Consider the following 14581-nt stretch of genomic DNA (forward strand, 5'->3'; position numbering starts at 1 on the left):
AAAAACCTTTTTTTTTATTACCGATACAACATTCAAATAAAACTCTGAACAATCCATTCACACACTGTCTAAAAACAGACACTCCCATTTCGATAAACAGTGGCACAAAAATATAAAGACAGAGAAAAAAGTAAGGCAAGTTCTTTACAAAAAACTGTGATCCATAGATAAATATGACAGACAAATTAAAAAGGCACAAGGTATATATATTGATATATATAAAAAGACCATGCAGGCACATTAGGATGGAATGGGGGTTGGTCTCAATATAACTGGCTGGGGTTTAGCTTCCTGTGTTGTCTTGGTCTGGTTAAATGTTGTTTACTAAGGTTATGAGGGTCTTGTGTGGCACTGTTGCCCTGGTTACATAAGACAAAAACATTGGCATGTGGTAGATGCTGAGGTAAACTGCATTTATGTTTAAGTAGTAGTAGTAGTAACACAATGCTCTTTCCCTGTATCTTTTAAGGACAACTAATCAGCAAATAAACGGTCACTCTTTGGTAAAAGAAAAGGTAGTTGAAACGATTGGCCTGTAGAGGAGATAAATAGCCTGTTGTACTGTATAGCCTATAGCGCGGCACTAGTCCCTGTATCATTCAGAAAGTAGCAATTGGGAAGTTCAAAATCTGGCCGCCAGGGGGGAGCAGAATGCTTTGAAACTTGTACTTAATCCCATAAGAAGAGAGAAAATGGCACAGGCGACCAACACACAGTACAAAGCAGAATAATTTTTTTTAAAGCATTGCAAAATTTGCTTGTCAGAACTCATCCAAAAGGAAGTGGTATAAGGGGAAGAAGAAGAAGATTGAAATAAGCACGTATTGGAAGATCAATAGCTCGTTCAGAGTCCACAGAGTAAAAAAAAAAATCGAAAAAGGAATCCAGTGTTGGCACCTTATCACGACTCGGTTGATGATGTGTATTTCTCACAAGGAAGGCCAGCTTTCTCAGAGCATGAATGACTGGGTGTGTTTAAAGTCCTGGGGCTGTGAAGGACACAGGAAAGAAAAAAAACGTTGCATTAGCACTTCCGCATTTAATTGATTATCTTGCACTCATCTCAGCACTATGGCCCTCTCTCAATCAAACGCGTCGACATTTTTTTGGTAAGATCAAGTTTCAATGGCTTAAGTCAGCGCTTTGCTCATGTAACCACAACATATGCAGGGAGGGTATGGGACTAAGACAACTAAAAAAAAATACTTACTTCTTGGGGCGGTGGTACATAGTTGACATTGGACCTGAAAGACAGAGAGACGTGGTTAGCACATAGGACAGTTTGACACAGTCACGAAGAGAAGAGAAGACACTGCAGGCGGACAGCTGTATTCTGACTCATATCGTTCCCTGCATAAATAATGCACATCATACATGGCCCAACCTCCCATCCCAACAGGCCAAAAAGCGAAGTCTTCCTGACTGAACTCTATGCCACTGAACAGGATTTATATCAAGCTGGAGAGACGAATGTTTAAAGGCAACGGTGTTCATATGTAGATAAATAGTCCCCTATTACAGACACAATTGCCCCCCAGCTAAATTGAATACAGTCTAATCCAACCACCCTGCAATATATCTGGCTTTCATAAAGGTTATAATGTTTAATTTTGTTGGGGCTGGGTTCTGCTGTGTTGTCTGATTTTTAGCTAGGTATAACCAACACACTGTTATTAGTGTGAAAGCTGGAGCTTCCAGCATTCACACTATTGTTATTCTAATTACAGTTATTGGTCCTTTGCCACACTGGCAATGGAAGCACAATTGAAAATCTAGTTATGAAATAGCTTAACATTTGGGAACACTTGGGATTACACAAAAGAGACATGAAAAAGACTTTGAGGTTTTACTTGAGCAGATTTTTTGTTGGTAATTTTTACCTAAGTTACGCATCTCCATAACACAGATGTAACATACTGTATATCAAACTCATAGTTTGAGCATTAAGATATTTTCAGTTGGATACCATTTATCAGAAATGATGTGGTTTTGGAATTTTCTCACTACACAAAATGTCCCAATTAGGTATTCAGCTGCATATAGATTGAAACTATATAAGGTCTGTTAATTGCTTTCATATCTGACTGTAGGCCTTAAGGGTCACACTCACGTGTCCTCAGTTCTGTGCAGGGTTTGGCTGCTGATGTGGGCTGCACCATGAAACTGGGAGATCCAAAAGGACCTGTAGGGGTCAGTGTGTTGACTTTAAAATGGGTCAACAAGGGGGAGGGGGAGGGGGTCATATTCGGACTGGCACTGCACACCATGCTTTTATGGAGTAGGGGTGGGTGGGTTATTAGTATGGAATATTAAATCATTCATAAAGTCGTGCTTGAAAAATGCAGCGTAATGCATTGGCCGTCATCCAAGTTCTGTAAACTTGTCAATTTGATTTGTGCTCCTCAATATCTGTTATGAAAGATTGTCTTATTCTTAGCATACTTTTTTATTTTTTAGAGTGTGAATATTTGGACAACTGTGTGTAAACTGTCCTTCACACATTTGAAAGGTGAAGACCCAATGCCTTCAAGCTTGATTTCACAAACAGCTCCCAGCTCCACTAGCGTCCAGTAGCTTGTGAAATTAGGTTTGAAGGCATGATAACAGGCCACATCTAAATATGCAACACTCCAAAAAATAAAATAAACCTGCAAGCAATGACCTGAATACACCATGTCAAAAACACAAATCAAATGTGCAAGTTACAGATCTAGGATTACTAAAACCTTTAAAGCTTTATTTTGAAAATATAGCTTTGTCCCTGTAATCCTAGGGTATGTCCAGCCGGTACAAAACTATTTTCAAGCAAAGGTTTATGAAAGATTTAATACTTCATATATTTTCTGTAATGCTGGACACACATGCAGCCAATCATGATGCAGCAGAGCTCAAAGGAATGCTGGGTGGAGCAGGTCAAGTGGCGAGCTAATCACATGCAGCAATCCAAAACCCCAATATACAGTGACTTAATCCTATGTGACTCTATTCTGCTATTATTTTTTCCTTTATTTTTATTTTTTTATTACAGTTGTGGAAGTGTCATTGAGCAAGACAATTTAACGCAAACATTCAGTAACTGGTATTTACCATGGTTTAACACTTATTTTCTTATAAAAAAAATTGATAGCTGTTTCCTACTAGGCTACACAATTTTGTTCACTTGTGAATAGGAAACACAAACCAAGGAGCTCCATAGATGTAAAGTAACTATCAGAGTATATGAACGTTTATGTGTATTGTTCATGGACACTTTAAGCAAGTGAAGTCTTGTTTTAGTTCTTAGGATCTTAAATCTGTGACAACATTCTGTAAATATACCAATTAAAAGTGGACCCTGGTTTAACATCATATAATATTTATCTATCTAACCAGGCCTCCTTGATAATTTTTCTCTTTAAGGCCGACCTGCATTCCTACTCTAGTAACTGGTGCTTACTATTGGTTCATCATCAGATATCGTGTCGCATTTGTCTTTGAGTCTTTGTGCCCATTCTAAATAGGGGAGTTGACACTGACATCTCCGGTTAGCTCAGTGGAATAAGCATCCGACTCTAACCTTAGACAAAGGAGCTTTCGCATCAGCTTCAAGGAGGCCTGCGCGGTAACAAGCCAGTAATCAAATAATAAGTCACGCGAGTGAGGCCAGTCATTTATGTCACTGCCTGGCCAGTCAAGCATCAAAACATCCTTACGCCCATCTCTGGAGTGTGTTTGAGGGACAGGGCCTGTTATTGTGAGTGAGCACTGCACTAACAGCCCTGTGTCCTGCCACTCTCATTCTTTACTTCAATATCTAAATAATATTAATCCTTTTAAATTACCCATCCAATCAGGTTTAAGTCTTTCTACTGCCAATATGTCCATCCATACTGATTAGCATTGGGTTAATTATTCCATAATTATGCAGGCCTGGCAATGATTATTTCTCCTCCTTTTCATCGTCCCTATTTTTAGATCATCCGTCGAAGCTCCATTTTGACATGATTTCAACAGATGCCTGGAAGTGGCAATCCAATTGGAGAAAAAAAAGAAAAGAAAAGAAACCTTTTCCCATGGTTTTTACATCTGTTGACGCCAATCACTGGGGGTGAGTAGAAACACAGGCGCTGCTGTGGCCCAAACCACACACACACACACACACACACACACACACACACGTAGATACACACACACACACACACACGTAGATACACACACTGCCACAGCTGTCCCTCTATACAGTCCTGACTCAGCACACAGATACGCAGTCTAAGTGCAACAACAACCCACGCAGCCACCCCCACTCACTCCCCCTAAACGTCAGTATATTAAATAAGCCTGCATTTGTCCACCATCAATGTTAATGCAATCACAGAGCTCTTACCTTCCTCTGTGGCCTGCCGATTGGATGAGTCAAGACGGCCCATGGAAGAGAGAAAAAAAAAGAGTGTAATTTAAAAAAAACTAAATATCTCCTTTATTTAATTGAGTGACTGTCTTTGAAAAAACTTAGCAAATAACAGTAATCAAGAGGCAAACTTACGGCTGAAGAATCCGTTGCGATGTAAGAGGTAGCCCCCGCATCCGCACACAACCACGACCAGGCAGACCACCACCACCGCAGCCACCACCGCCGAAACATTAACGTCCTCTGCAAGTATATGAACATTTAAAATTAGTGGAGAAAAAAAAACATCTTCCAATTCCCTTATATAGATGCAGTGAGTCACAAAAGATGTGGAAATATATGAACGCCTGACCGCCTCTAACCATAAAGTCTACCGAACAGGAAGTCAGCAATTTTAATACCTTTTCCTATACTCCCCCAATACATATTTCCTATCATTTATTAAGCACCATTAACCAAGAGTACATTATATAATTTATTGGCAAGCCGAAAGACCTTTTACAAACATTACAGCGTAACTTCAGACTGTGTCATTTGCCCCCAATATGGGCACAGTATAGTCCTTCAAATATATTAAGTTTGGTTTTGTAAAGGTATATCACATTATAGATGCAGGTTGGAATAACTTTAAGAGGACCTTTCCACTTCACTGCATCCCTGATTTTCTCCAGGGCTGAAAGGTGTGGGCGGAAGAGGCAGGACACACACACACACTCACACACGTGCGCGCACGCACACACACGCACACACACGTACACGCACCTATTGTCATGTGCTTGCCCTCACACTTCTTTGCATCGCCCACATCATTGGAAGCCTGGCAGCTGTATCGACCGGTGTCCTCTTTGGCGACAGCTTTAAATTCCTGCAGAAAAGAGAGAGAGAGAGAGAGAGAGAGAGAGAGAGAGAGAAGAAAAATAAATCTTCTATTATGACATCTTAAACTGTTTGTTAAAAAGATCAGGGCTTTTAAACTAATCCATTTTTCTTGGAGCGTCCTTGAACAAGACCCAGAAAACCGCAACCTGCTATCAAACCAAGGAGCGCTTCTTTTTGACAGATGAATTTCCTCCCCACGATACTGCCAGGAGACAATGTCAACTATTTCCCAATACAAATCTTTCCCTGTTTCCCTTATCTGCACATACACACACACGCACGCACGCACACACACAAACACGCACACACACAGACTCACCAGTATTCCCGTGTGTGTGTTAATTATATAGGTGGTGTTGCCCTGGCGAGGCTGGACTAGGGGCTTGTTGTCCTTGAACCAGGAGTATGTGGCGGGTGGGATGCTGTGTTGGTCCCTACAGCGCATCTGCACCACAGAGCCCGTCACCGCCCCACTGGGGATCTCACAAGACGGGGTGTGTGGAGGTACTAGGGGGAAGGGACATTGTAAGAATAAAAACATGAAGAAAAACCATGGCGTCTCCTAAACTTCGTAGCTGTTGTACCACTTTCTCCTATCCTCTCGTTCTTGCTCTCACTCCAAGTTGTATACCCTTATTATTATTATTAAGTTGGAAGACTGAAGTATGTTCCTAATTTATTTATTCTATGCTTTTACCTAAAATGATTCTGGTATGCAAGTATTTTATGTTTGTATTTACTGTTTGTATTGTTAATCTTATATGTGTACACTTTTGTATCTATTTCTGTCTAGCGTCAGCACTGATCATTGCTTTAATAGTTTTTTACGAATTATCCAGTGGGGGGGATCCAAGATAAAAAGTGATTGATTGATTCATATTCATTCTGTACCCAGGACTTTGAGTGTGATGTTGGTCTCTCCCAGGCTGACAGGGTCCAGAGGAGCACTGATCTCACAGCGGTATTCCCCAGCATCCTCCTGGGTCACCCTCTGCAGTGTCACTGTGGCTCCGTCTATGTACGCACGGCCCTCAAAAGAACCTAAGAGAAAAGGACAGAACGCAAGCAAGACTGGTAAGATGAACTGTCTTAATCTATAATTTACATTACAGCAAACCTAATGATGAGGCAGTACATTCAGATATGCACCCCTACGCAGTTTCGCTGTCCTTCCAATGAGTCCTTGAAAAGTGTTTTAAGAGAGACAGGTTAAGAGTTTATGCCTTGACACCACTGAAAATGTTAGCCTGGAATGTTAGACCATCTTGATCTAGTGTGAGCTTCACAATATTTTCTCTCCAGGGGTGGGACACGATCTGACTAGAGGCTAGATTGACGACTATAAATGAACCAATCAGGGGCTGGTATCTACTATTGGACCCAAAGTAGGGAGGGCCCGTTCTGACTGCAGGCTAGATTGATGACTACATGAACCAATCAGGGGCTGCCTTCCACTAACGCTGCCCTGATTGTCATTCTAAGGCTAAAGAAACAACAGGTCTCTTACCTTTGAACTGCCCATCAAAGTACACAAAGGAAACATCTTTGCCCTTCTTCTTCCACTCAATGCGTGGGTTTGAGTCCCTCTCTGTCTTGAACATGCAGGACAGCACCGCGTCTAAAAATAGAAGCAGAAATCTGTGTCATTTAAAAAAAAAAATCTATACTTAGTTTGTATTGGATTTATTCTGTCAGAAATGATGTGATGGTGCAGGCAGCATCTCTTGAAGGGGTGAAGATGAGGGCTGCCAGCAAATTCTTTTTTTCTTTTTTCCGCCTCACCTGAGAACTCACGCACATCCACCTTGTGCCTGGTGGTTGTCACGGTGACGGTAACAGAGGGGGAACCTGTATGAGGGGAATGGAGAGATTGAAAAAAGAGAGAGAAAGAGAAAGATAGGTGGGGTTGGAGCAGTTTCAGAAACGCAATATCGCTCGTCATCCATTAGGGGGGCAAGGTGAATCGGGTGAAGTGCTCTCCACTTTAGCCCGCCAATTTACAAGAGGGGAATGCTTAATGGACGTCTTTGGTCTCTCTCTCTCTCTCTCTCTCTGTCTCTCTCTCTCTCTCTTTCTCTCTCTCTCTACTGTCTGAGTCTTTCTGAAAAAGGATTACTCCCTCCTCCCACTATAATCCGGCGAAGGTTAAGGAGCAAGCTGCGGACCGTATGTTCATTTAAGCCCAGGTTACGAGAAGGTTATTAGGCGTCTCACTGGCGTCTTGTCCAGATTAACCTAGTGTGTGTTTGGGGGGTTGGGGAGGGACATAGGCCCTATTAGCCAGAAAGGGAGGGATGGTACACTTTCAGTTGTTTGTTTTGTGCTTGTCCTTATGTGTCACTAGGCCAGGCAAACAGGAAGAGGAAGGGAAGCTGCCTTTTCTTTTCCTGTGCGCTGATTGGTTTACAGGGTTTTAGATTATTGTCTGGTCATCCTGTTGTTAACAGTTAGATTGCGGGTGAAGGTTATCAGAGATGATGGGGCTAGATACGTTAACACACAAGCAAGGACAGTTACACACTCTATTGGCACATAACAAGCACGTATCACATCTCCCAAAAGCATGAGAAAAAAAAGCGGGGGGGAAAATTGTCAAACTGGAGGCTTTAGCAGTTTTGAGATTACATAATTGATGTTGGATGGGCCTCAGGGTACCCACTTTGAACATTGAGGACGTTAAAAAAAACTAGACACATTTTAACTTGGCTAGGATGAAAGATGTCACCTTCATGCATGTTTGAAAGCAAAAAAAGGCTTCAACTCTTAACTCTTAACTTCAACCCACAAAACACACCCTCTCTCACACACACATTTAGACTTTTCCTGTCATTGTTTCCTGTAAAATGGTCCCCAGACATGCACACAGATTAAAATCAATTCTGAACTTTAAAAAAAAGCCTTTAAATGATGTATGTATGCTTGGTCCAGTTTCCTGTTTGTCAAGTAAATTCCTCTAGGCTGTCTCATTGTTACTGGATGACTATGGATGTTGAAAGGGTGGAGCGAGGCTCGGACAAAGGACAGGATGTGCGGAATATACAACAGGAAGGTGGACATGTTGGTTGGCTCATACGAAAGAGAGCATGCACGTTTTTCTATATAAAATCTCTCTCACTCTTAATTGCCACGGCTATTTTTACATGAGCTTTTAAATAACACAACAGCCTTATACACAAACAATGTCATGTGCCAAACGTAGCATAAACAGGGATGTTTTTTAAAAGCTCTCTCTCAAGTTGGCTGGGTTTAGCGGGTGGCTTCCTGTGGTTCCAAACTTTGCGCTAAGTGAATTAAAGCTGCACGCTCTCCCTGCAGACTCTGCCATGTGTTGACTTCTTGCGGCAGTGTAACAAGATTATAATTTTAGCCTCGGCTCTGGCTAAAACCTGGACACACACCCCCACCCATCAGAGGAGCGTTGTCTCTCAGAAGGATGTATACAGGGGAGGGAGTTACAATGAGATTAAAAAGAGAAAAGGGGACGTCAAAGGGATGAGATGAGCAGCCCCTAAGAATAGAATACAAATGAAGTGGAGTGGAGAAGGAGAGTGAGTTGGTGAAGGAGCAGGGGGAACCACAGACCTGCACACGAGCATGAATAAAATAAAAGAGTGGGGACTGAAAGCCACGGAGATGCTCTCAGACAGTTAGGGACCGTGAATGGACTAGGGAACGCTCATGTCACATACAGTATAGTGTGAGAGACTGAGAACCCAAGCCAGGCCTGCTGCCACCACCTTGAAGGGTGTCCTCCTCCTCTCTGAGAAGGACAGAGATGTAGCAGGGTTTGACAACACGCCCGCACATCTACCCCTCTCCATTGACTGACGCACGCACACATCACATCACGGGGGCGAAGAGGCTCTGCACCAAGGCCCTGTGTCGGTGTCGTGACTAGCCGTGGAGCCTTACTACCGCCACCATGAGCACTGTCAACTCCAATGGCTCCAATTAACCGCAATAGACGAGCAACACATGAACACATGGCCCCGCTCAGATCATTTCTGGTGTTGGTGGGTAGTATTTCAATGTAAAACATCGCCAAATAAGAGCTTTTAAAAGTCACATCCTGAGCTCAAAATTTAAATTTGGGCTTCTACTAGAAAATGTTTTCACGCTGTAAATTAATATTTCCCTTAGTGCCATGTGTTGTCGTCAGGCTTCAGGTTTCTTACTTTGTGAGACACATCATGCCGTTTTTCAAGTTTTTTTCAGTATTAATATGGGTATACAGTATTAATGTTGAAAAAAAAGAGAAGAAACAGCAACTTCAAAGTCTACCAACAACACCCTACGGAGCCCATAGAGGCCTTTTCAAGCAGCCTAGCAAAATGAGGAGAGCTTTTCTAAACCTAAAGCTTAACTACCTCAGGGGGGTTTGCATCAAAAGATCCATTACAGATTTGCTAACGGAGAGTTGTTTTAACCATAGCATCAAAGTATGGCCAGCTGGGTCGGGCAGTTTGCAGCTGTCGGGCTGTGAGGACCAACCATGAGCCTGATCTGGCCAATACTACGCTATGTGGCTGCCAAATTTGGAGAGGTGTCTGTAATGCAAAAGGTTTTGGTCTTAATATTAAGTACAGTTAAAACAGCATTTCAGACATACTTGGACTATCATTAAAACATGGGTGAAGGGGCCGGCCTTCTAGCCAGTTTGAGTGTGGGCTTATTGGGGCTCAACTTCTGCACTTTGAGGGGACAAATATGGTCCAAGACTCCACCGGAGCCAGCAAGTGGTCCTATAGAATTAGCTTTATCGGATTTTAAAATGTACTACACCAAGGAGTATAACAAGCATAATGGGTGTGGGGAAATTAGACCTAGAATAATGGTATTTAGTGTGCTTTTAAAGCAGATGGATATTTGAAGCTGGTTCCAATATGGCATCAGATATGTCCACTGTAGTAATTAAAATGCTTCTGCTTTGCGCCTGTCTGAAGAACAGGAACATCAAGACAACACACACACACACACACACACACACACACACACACACACACACAGACCTAGTGCATCAACCAAACTTTTTTTTAAAGGGACGGTCACCCCCTTTTTTTCCCGAGCGAAAAATAGAAAGGATGGCACGCTCGCTCCTTGGCACGCTGTCTTTCCTCTCATTACGTGGTCCGTACAGAGTGTTACAGACACTGGTGGGGTGGGTGGGTGTTTGCCAGCGCCGTGTCGAGGTCAAAAGCACGGCCGGCTAATAATCGAGGCACTTATTTAAATTAACAAGAGAACAAATGAAAGAGGGAAAGGGAGATAGGATATGGACTCGTGAGGACATGTCCTGTCTGGCTGGCTCGACTGTGTGTGATATAGATAAAAGCACACGTTTCAAAGCCGTGGGGGTGAAGAGCTAAACGGGGTGAGGAGGACGTGTGTGTGTATGGGGTGTGTTTGTGTGTAAGTGTGTGCTCCTGTTGAACAAAGCCTCTCTGTGACTGTAACCCTGGGAGTAACAGCTGTCTCTGTCAGACACGGTGTGTGTGTGTGTGTATATGTGTGTTATGTTGAGATGTGTGTGTTGGGGGGATGTTAGGTCTTTTGCCAGGGACCCTCCCAAAACATTTCCTCTTAATTTTTTTTCCTTTCTTTTTTAAAGAATACACTCCCCAGGCGTTCATAAAGAGTTAAGGCAGATTTACTGTTGCTCATGTTGAACTGTTGGCATCTATCCGTGGGCCAGACGATGAGTGATTTCTGTCAAGTTGTCCACAGTAAGTGTGGACACACACACACACACACCCCTGAACTCGTGACCTGACAGGTGGCAAAAATGTGGACAACACACAGTTAAATGTGTGTCACTCACTCACTCTCACTGTCTCATCACATCCATCTCAAATTTCACTTGCATGTCGCGCAAGTCTCTCCATGCAGGATCATCCTGAGCCCCTTTACTGAAAATGCATCCCAAAAACAATGATTGGACGAAATGTTAATATTATGTTTCTGCACACTGTTGTACGTATGATTTGGCATTTTAGAAATTGGATTTCATTCATGTGTGATGGTATGGCCTAATACTAACAATTTCCAATTGTTAACAGCAATATTTTTGTTTTTTGAACTCTAGTTAGAAATCATCTACTGTCAGCTGAGGAACTTTGATGCAGGAGAACCCCCCACCCCCCTGAAAAAAACGGACAGATTGAGGTGAGAGAGCAAGGTAAAAATGAAATTGAATATGCAATTCAATTTTCAGTAAAAAAAAACTTTTAGAAAATGTATGTTAAAAGTCTACCTGTACAGCTGTGATCTTAAACATTCGCCCCTGGTATCATCATGGAAAATTTACTTTTAGAACAACAAGGTTTATCTCACTTTCAAATTTCCAATTGAATTTTTTTTTTCCTGTTTTGTTCCCAACCTGCTAGACCTCCCGGGAACATCCCCCAAATATGAAAACACCTCTTCACGAAGAAAAACAGTTTGAAGTTTCTGGTGGTAATCCAACAACCACTGAGCTCATGCAAGGATCCCGTCACCTCCAATGCCAAAAAGCAGTGCCCAACACCCGGCCGCTACCGCCCATGCTGCCCACACCCTTCACATGGCAACCGGCCAAGCACAACTTTAGGGGCCAAGTTGTTAGATTAGGAACACAACCTGGGTGCATCGTCACCTTCAACCCACTCTCACAGAGGGGCTTTAACTAAACTGAGCTACTGTGCAACAACAAAAATAAGATTTTTTTTTTTTTTAAATACATTTTATTTTAAGTCTTCTCACTCTAAATTTCTCCACAAAAAACATCCAATGCAAAAGAAAAAAAATGTTCCCATTAGTATCGTTTCGTTTGAGAAGCAACTATAAGACAGAACACAACAGAACAGTCCCTTAAGAAAAAACACTTCCCAGAAAAAATAGATACTAATCCACTAAAAGAATGTCACTTTAAGTCTAGACTACTAGAGCAATAAATGAAAGGCAGGAATAATGTTTGCAGGACATCCAGGGCAAGTTCTAGTAAGAACAATTCATTTAGAAAAGTTGAGAGAATAGTAGACCTATAAAATAGACTAGGTTACATTATAGCTGCCCATTCACCACTTTACTCAGTTTTCAAAGTAGAGAAAAAACAGTTATAGTTCTACTGAATGAGAGTTGGAATAGTTCCCTTTGGGCCACTTACATTGCATGAGTAAAATCACAATGGGAAGATACAGGGACGTCCCCTCCATGATCGTCCACCTCTCTGGCCGCGCTGCTGAGTCTCGTCTTCCCGGGACGGAGCGAGGAGGCGAGATCCCGAGCCTCGGCTGTCTGCTGCTCGCACTTGTTCACAACTCTCCAATGATTCATCCAGCTTCCAGGGCGGGAGTGCACTGTTCTCCGTAAGGGGGGCGCAAGGAGGAGCGGACCGGCCAGGCACCGTACAGTACACGCGGAGACTGCTGCTGATGAAGGCGAGCGAAATATATGGGAATCGATCGGGGCTTCAGATAGACGCTATAGTGGAGTGGAGTCTCGCAGTAAACGTGCCTTGGTTGCAACCAATTGTAAGTGTACGAACGAACGTGCTCTCCCCTCCTCTTGTCGCGCGCTGATTGAGGTTGAGATAGTGATGGTGATGGAAAGAGGAGGAGGCAGGGAGGAGTGAGTGTGTGTGTGTGTGAGCGAGCTGTGCGGCGGAGCACCAAGAGCGCAGCTCCGTGTCCAAGACGCGCACTGCACTACCAAATGGCCACATAGCGGGAGTCAATGGGCATCACCACGTCCTATACTACACATTGATCGATAGGAAAATATACAAGGCAAGTTTATTATATTATAAGGCAATTCAAAGTGATGTATAGTATATTTAGAAAATAAAGGAAAACATAAAAAATTTAATTTATTAATAAAAGAGGGAGAGAATAATTGAAAAGCATGGATGTGCATGAAGTCATAAAGCATAGAGAAAAAACACATAAATATATCACTTTGTAACAGCAGAGGACATTTTGCAAGGTTGTGGATTCATTAACTATGGTCTCTCTTCTAGTATTTTTCTCATCTTTGTATACAGTAGGAAAAAAACACTAACATATTATATATGCCTAAAATAAAATAAAATGTCATTATGCAAGTCTCCACTTTCCAGTGTTAATGCTGGCTATACATATAAAGGATAGCCTACATGTGTAAAGATCCTCCTCGTTGGAGGATCTTTATTTTAACTGCATGTAATATAACGTTTATCAAATCAGGCTGTAACGTTGGTCTCGTTTAACAGGATGATCTCATGTTAACAGGCGGGCAGTAGGACCCAGTGACGTCATCAGCCCACTCAGCGATGTCAGGATCGTTTCTACCTCGGCTCATTTACCTGTATCCTCTGTAAGTAGTCTCACTCATAAGGACATTATGGGTAAATTAAGACGCGCACGCTGTGCCAGCCGTGCGTAAATGACGCATATTGGAGAGGTCCGAGTGTGCGCCAAATGCCAAAAAAATCAAAGAAAAAACGAACATAATCAATCGGAGCTAAGTCACATCCACTTCTTTCCAATAACATATTCTACCAGTGTGGGGACAACACATTTCATGACTGAATATCGACTGGTTAATGGCTGATTGAATTATACCACCACTGTATCTGGCAGCGACATAGTTGGAAAGACGTAGTGTGTGTTGTTAGTTCAGATTTTTAAAGAAATCGAAATATTTGTCAAATTTTCTTGCTAGGAAAACAACTTAAAATAAATTTGAAAGAAAAACAGCCAAACCAAAAAATTAGTGTTCTGTAATGGTTATGTTTAGAGGCTTCATCTGAAAAATTAACAATGTAAAAATCTCATCTCACCTTACATTTACTAACTTTACTCCTCAGTAATGTCAACAATAAATACAACAACTAAACACTTGATGTCAGGATTCAGGTGTAGCTCAGCAAGTTGAAATGCTGCTATAAGACAATTTAAGGTTGAAGGATCAAAGCTAGTGACACTTTAGTGGTTCAAATCCCACTTTGAGCAGACACTTTCCATTTTTTCTCCTGAGCAGTGTGAACAAGAGCTACAGCTTCATGCTCATGACCATGATCAGGAACAGCTCAGTCAGATAAGTCACTGACACTCTGACATCTGGAGCAAGAGTTCAAGTCCCTAGTGAAAGACAATTCTTAGTTCCTTCATTTAAATACACACAGTAAACAATGCTGTTACAAAGTCACTCATCTTAATCAGGCCACAGTTAGCATAATACTTGTACCTACATACTTTAATATCTAAACATATGCTAAGTTCACAGTTGTTAGTAAAGATTGAGTGACGACAAGTCTCTGAAGCTGGCTTGGTGGTGTAGAGGTTATGTCATTTGTCACGT

General features: G+C 42.1%; 1 protein-coding gene across 1 annotated transcript; it reads right to left on the reverse strand.

Annotated features, from left to right (window-relative positions):
- Positions 1–24: 24 nt before the first annotated feature.
- Positions 25–12703, reverse strand: jam2a (junctional adhesion molecule 2a). The gene is given in 12 exon segments (XM_080052607.1): positions 25–989; positions 1211–1244; positions 4364–4376; positions 4523–4630; positions 5150–5252; positions 5586–5773; positions 6158–6307; positions 6774–6884; positions 7049–7114; positions 12408–12474; positions 12477–12511; positions 12514–12703. Coding segments are annotated over 12 exon segments (978 nt in total). The 5' UTR covers positions 12578–12703; the 3' UTR covers positions 25–950.
- Positions 12704–14581: the final 1878 nt, after the last annotated feature.

The sequence above is a fragment of the Ammodytes marinus genome (genome assembly GCF_949987685.1).
Source record: "Ammodytes marinus genome assembly, chromosome: 24".
NCBI classification, from domain to species: Eukaryota; Metazoa; Chordata; class Actinopteri; order Uranoscopiformes; family Ammodytidae; genus Ammodytes; species Ammodytes marinus.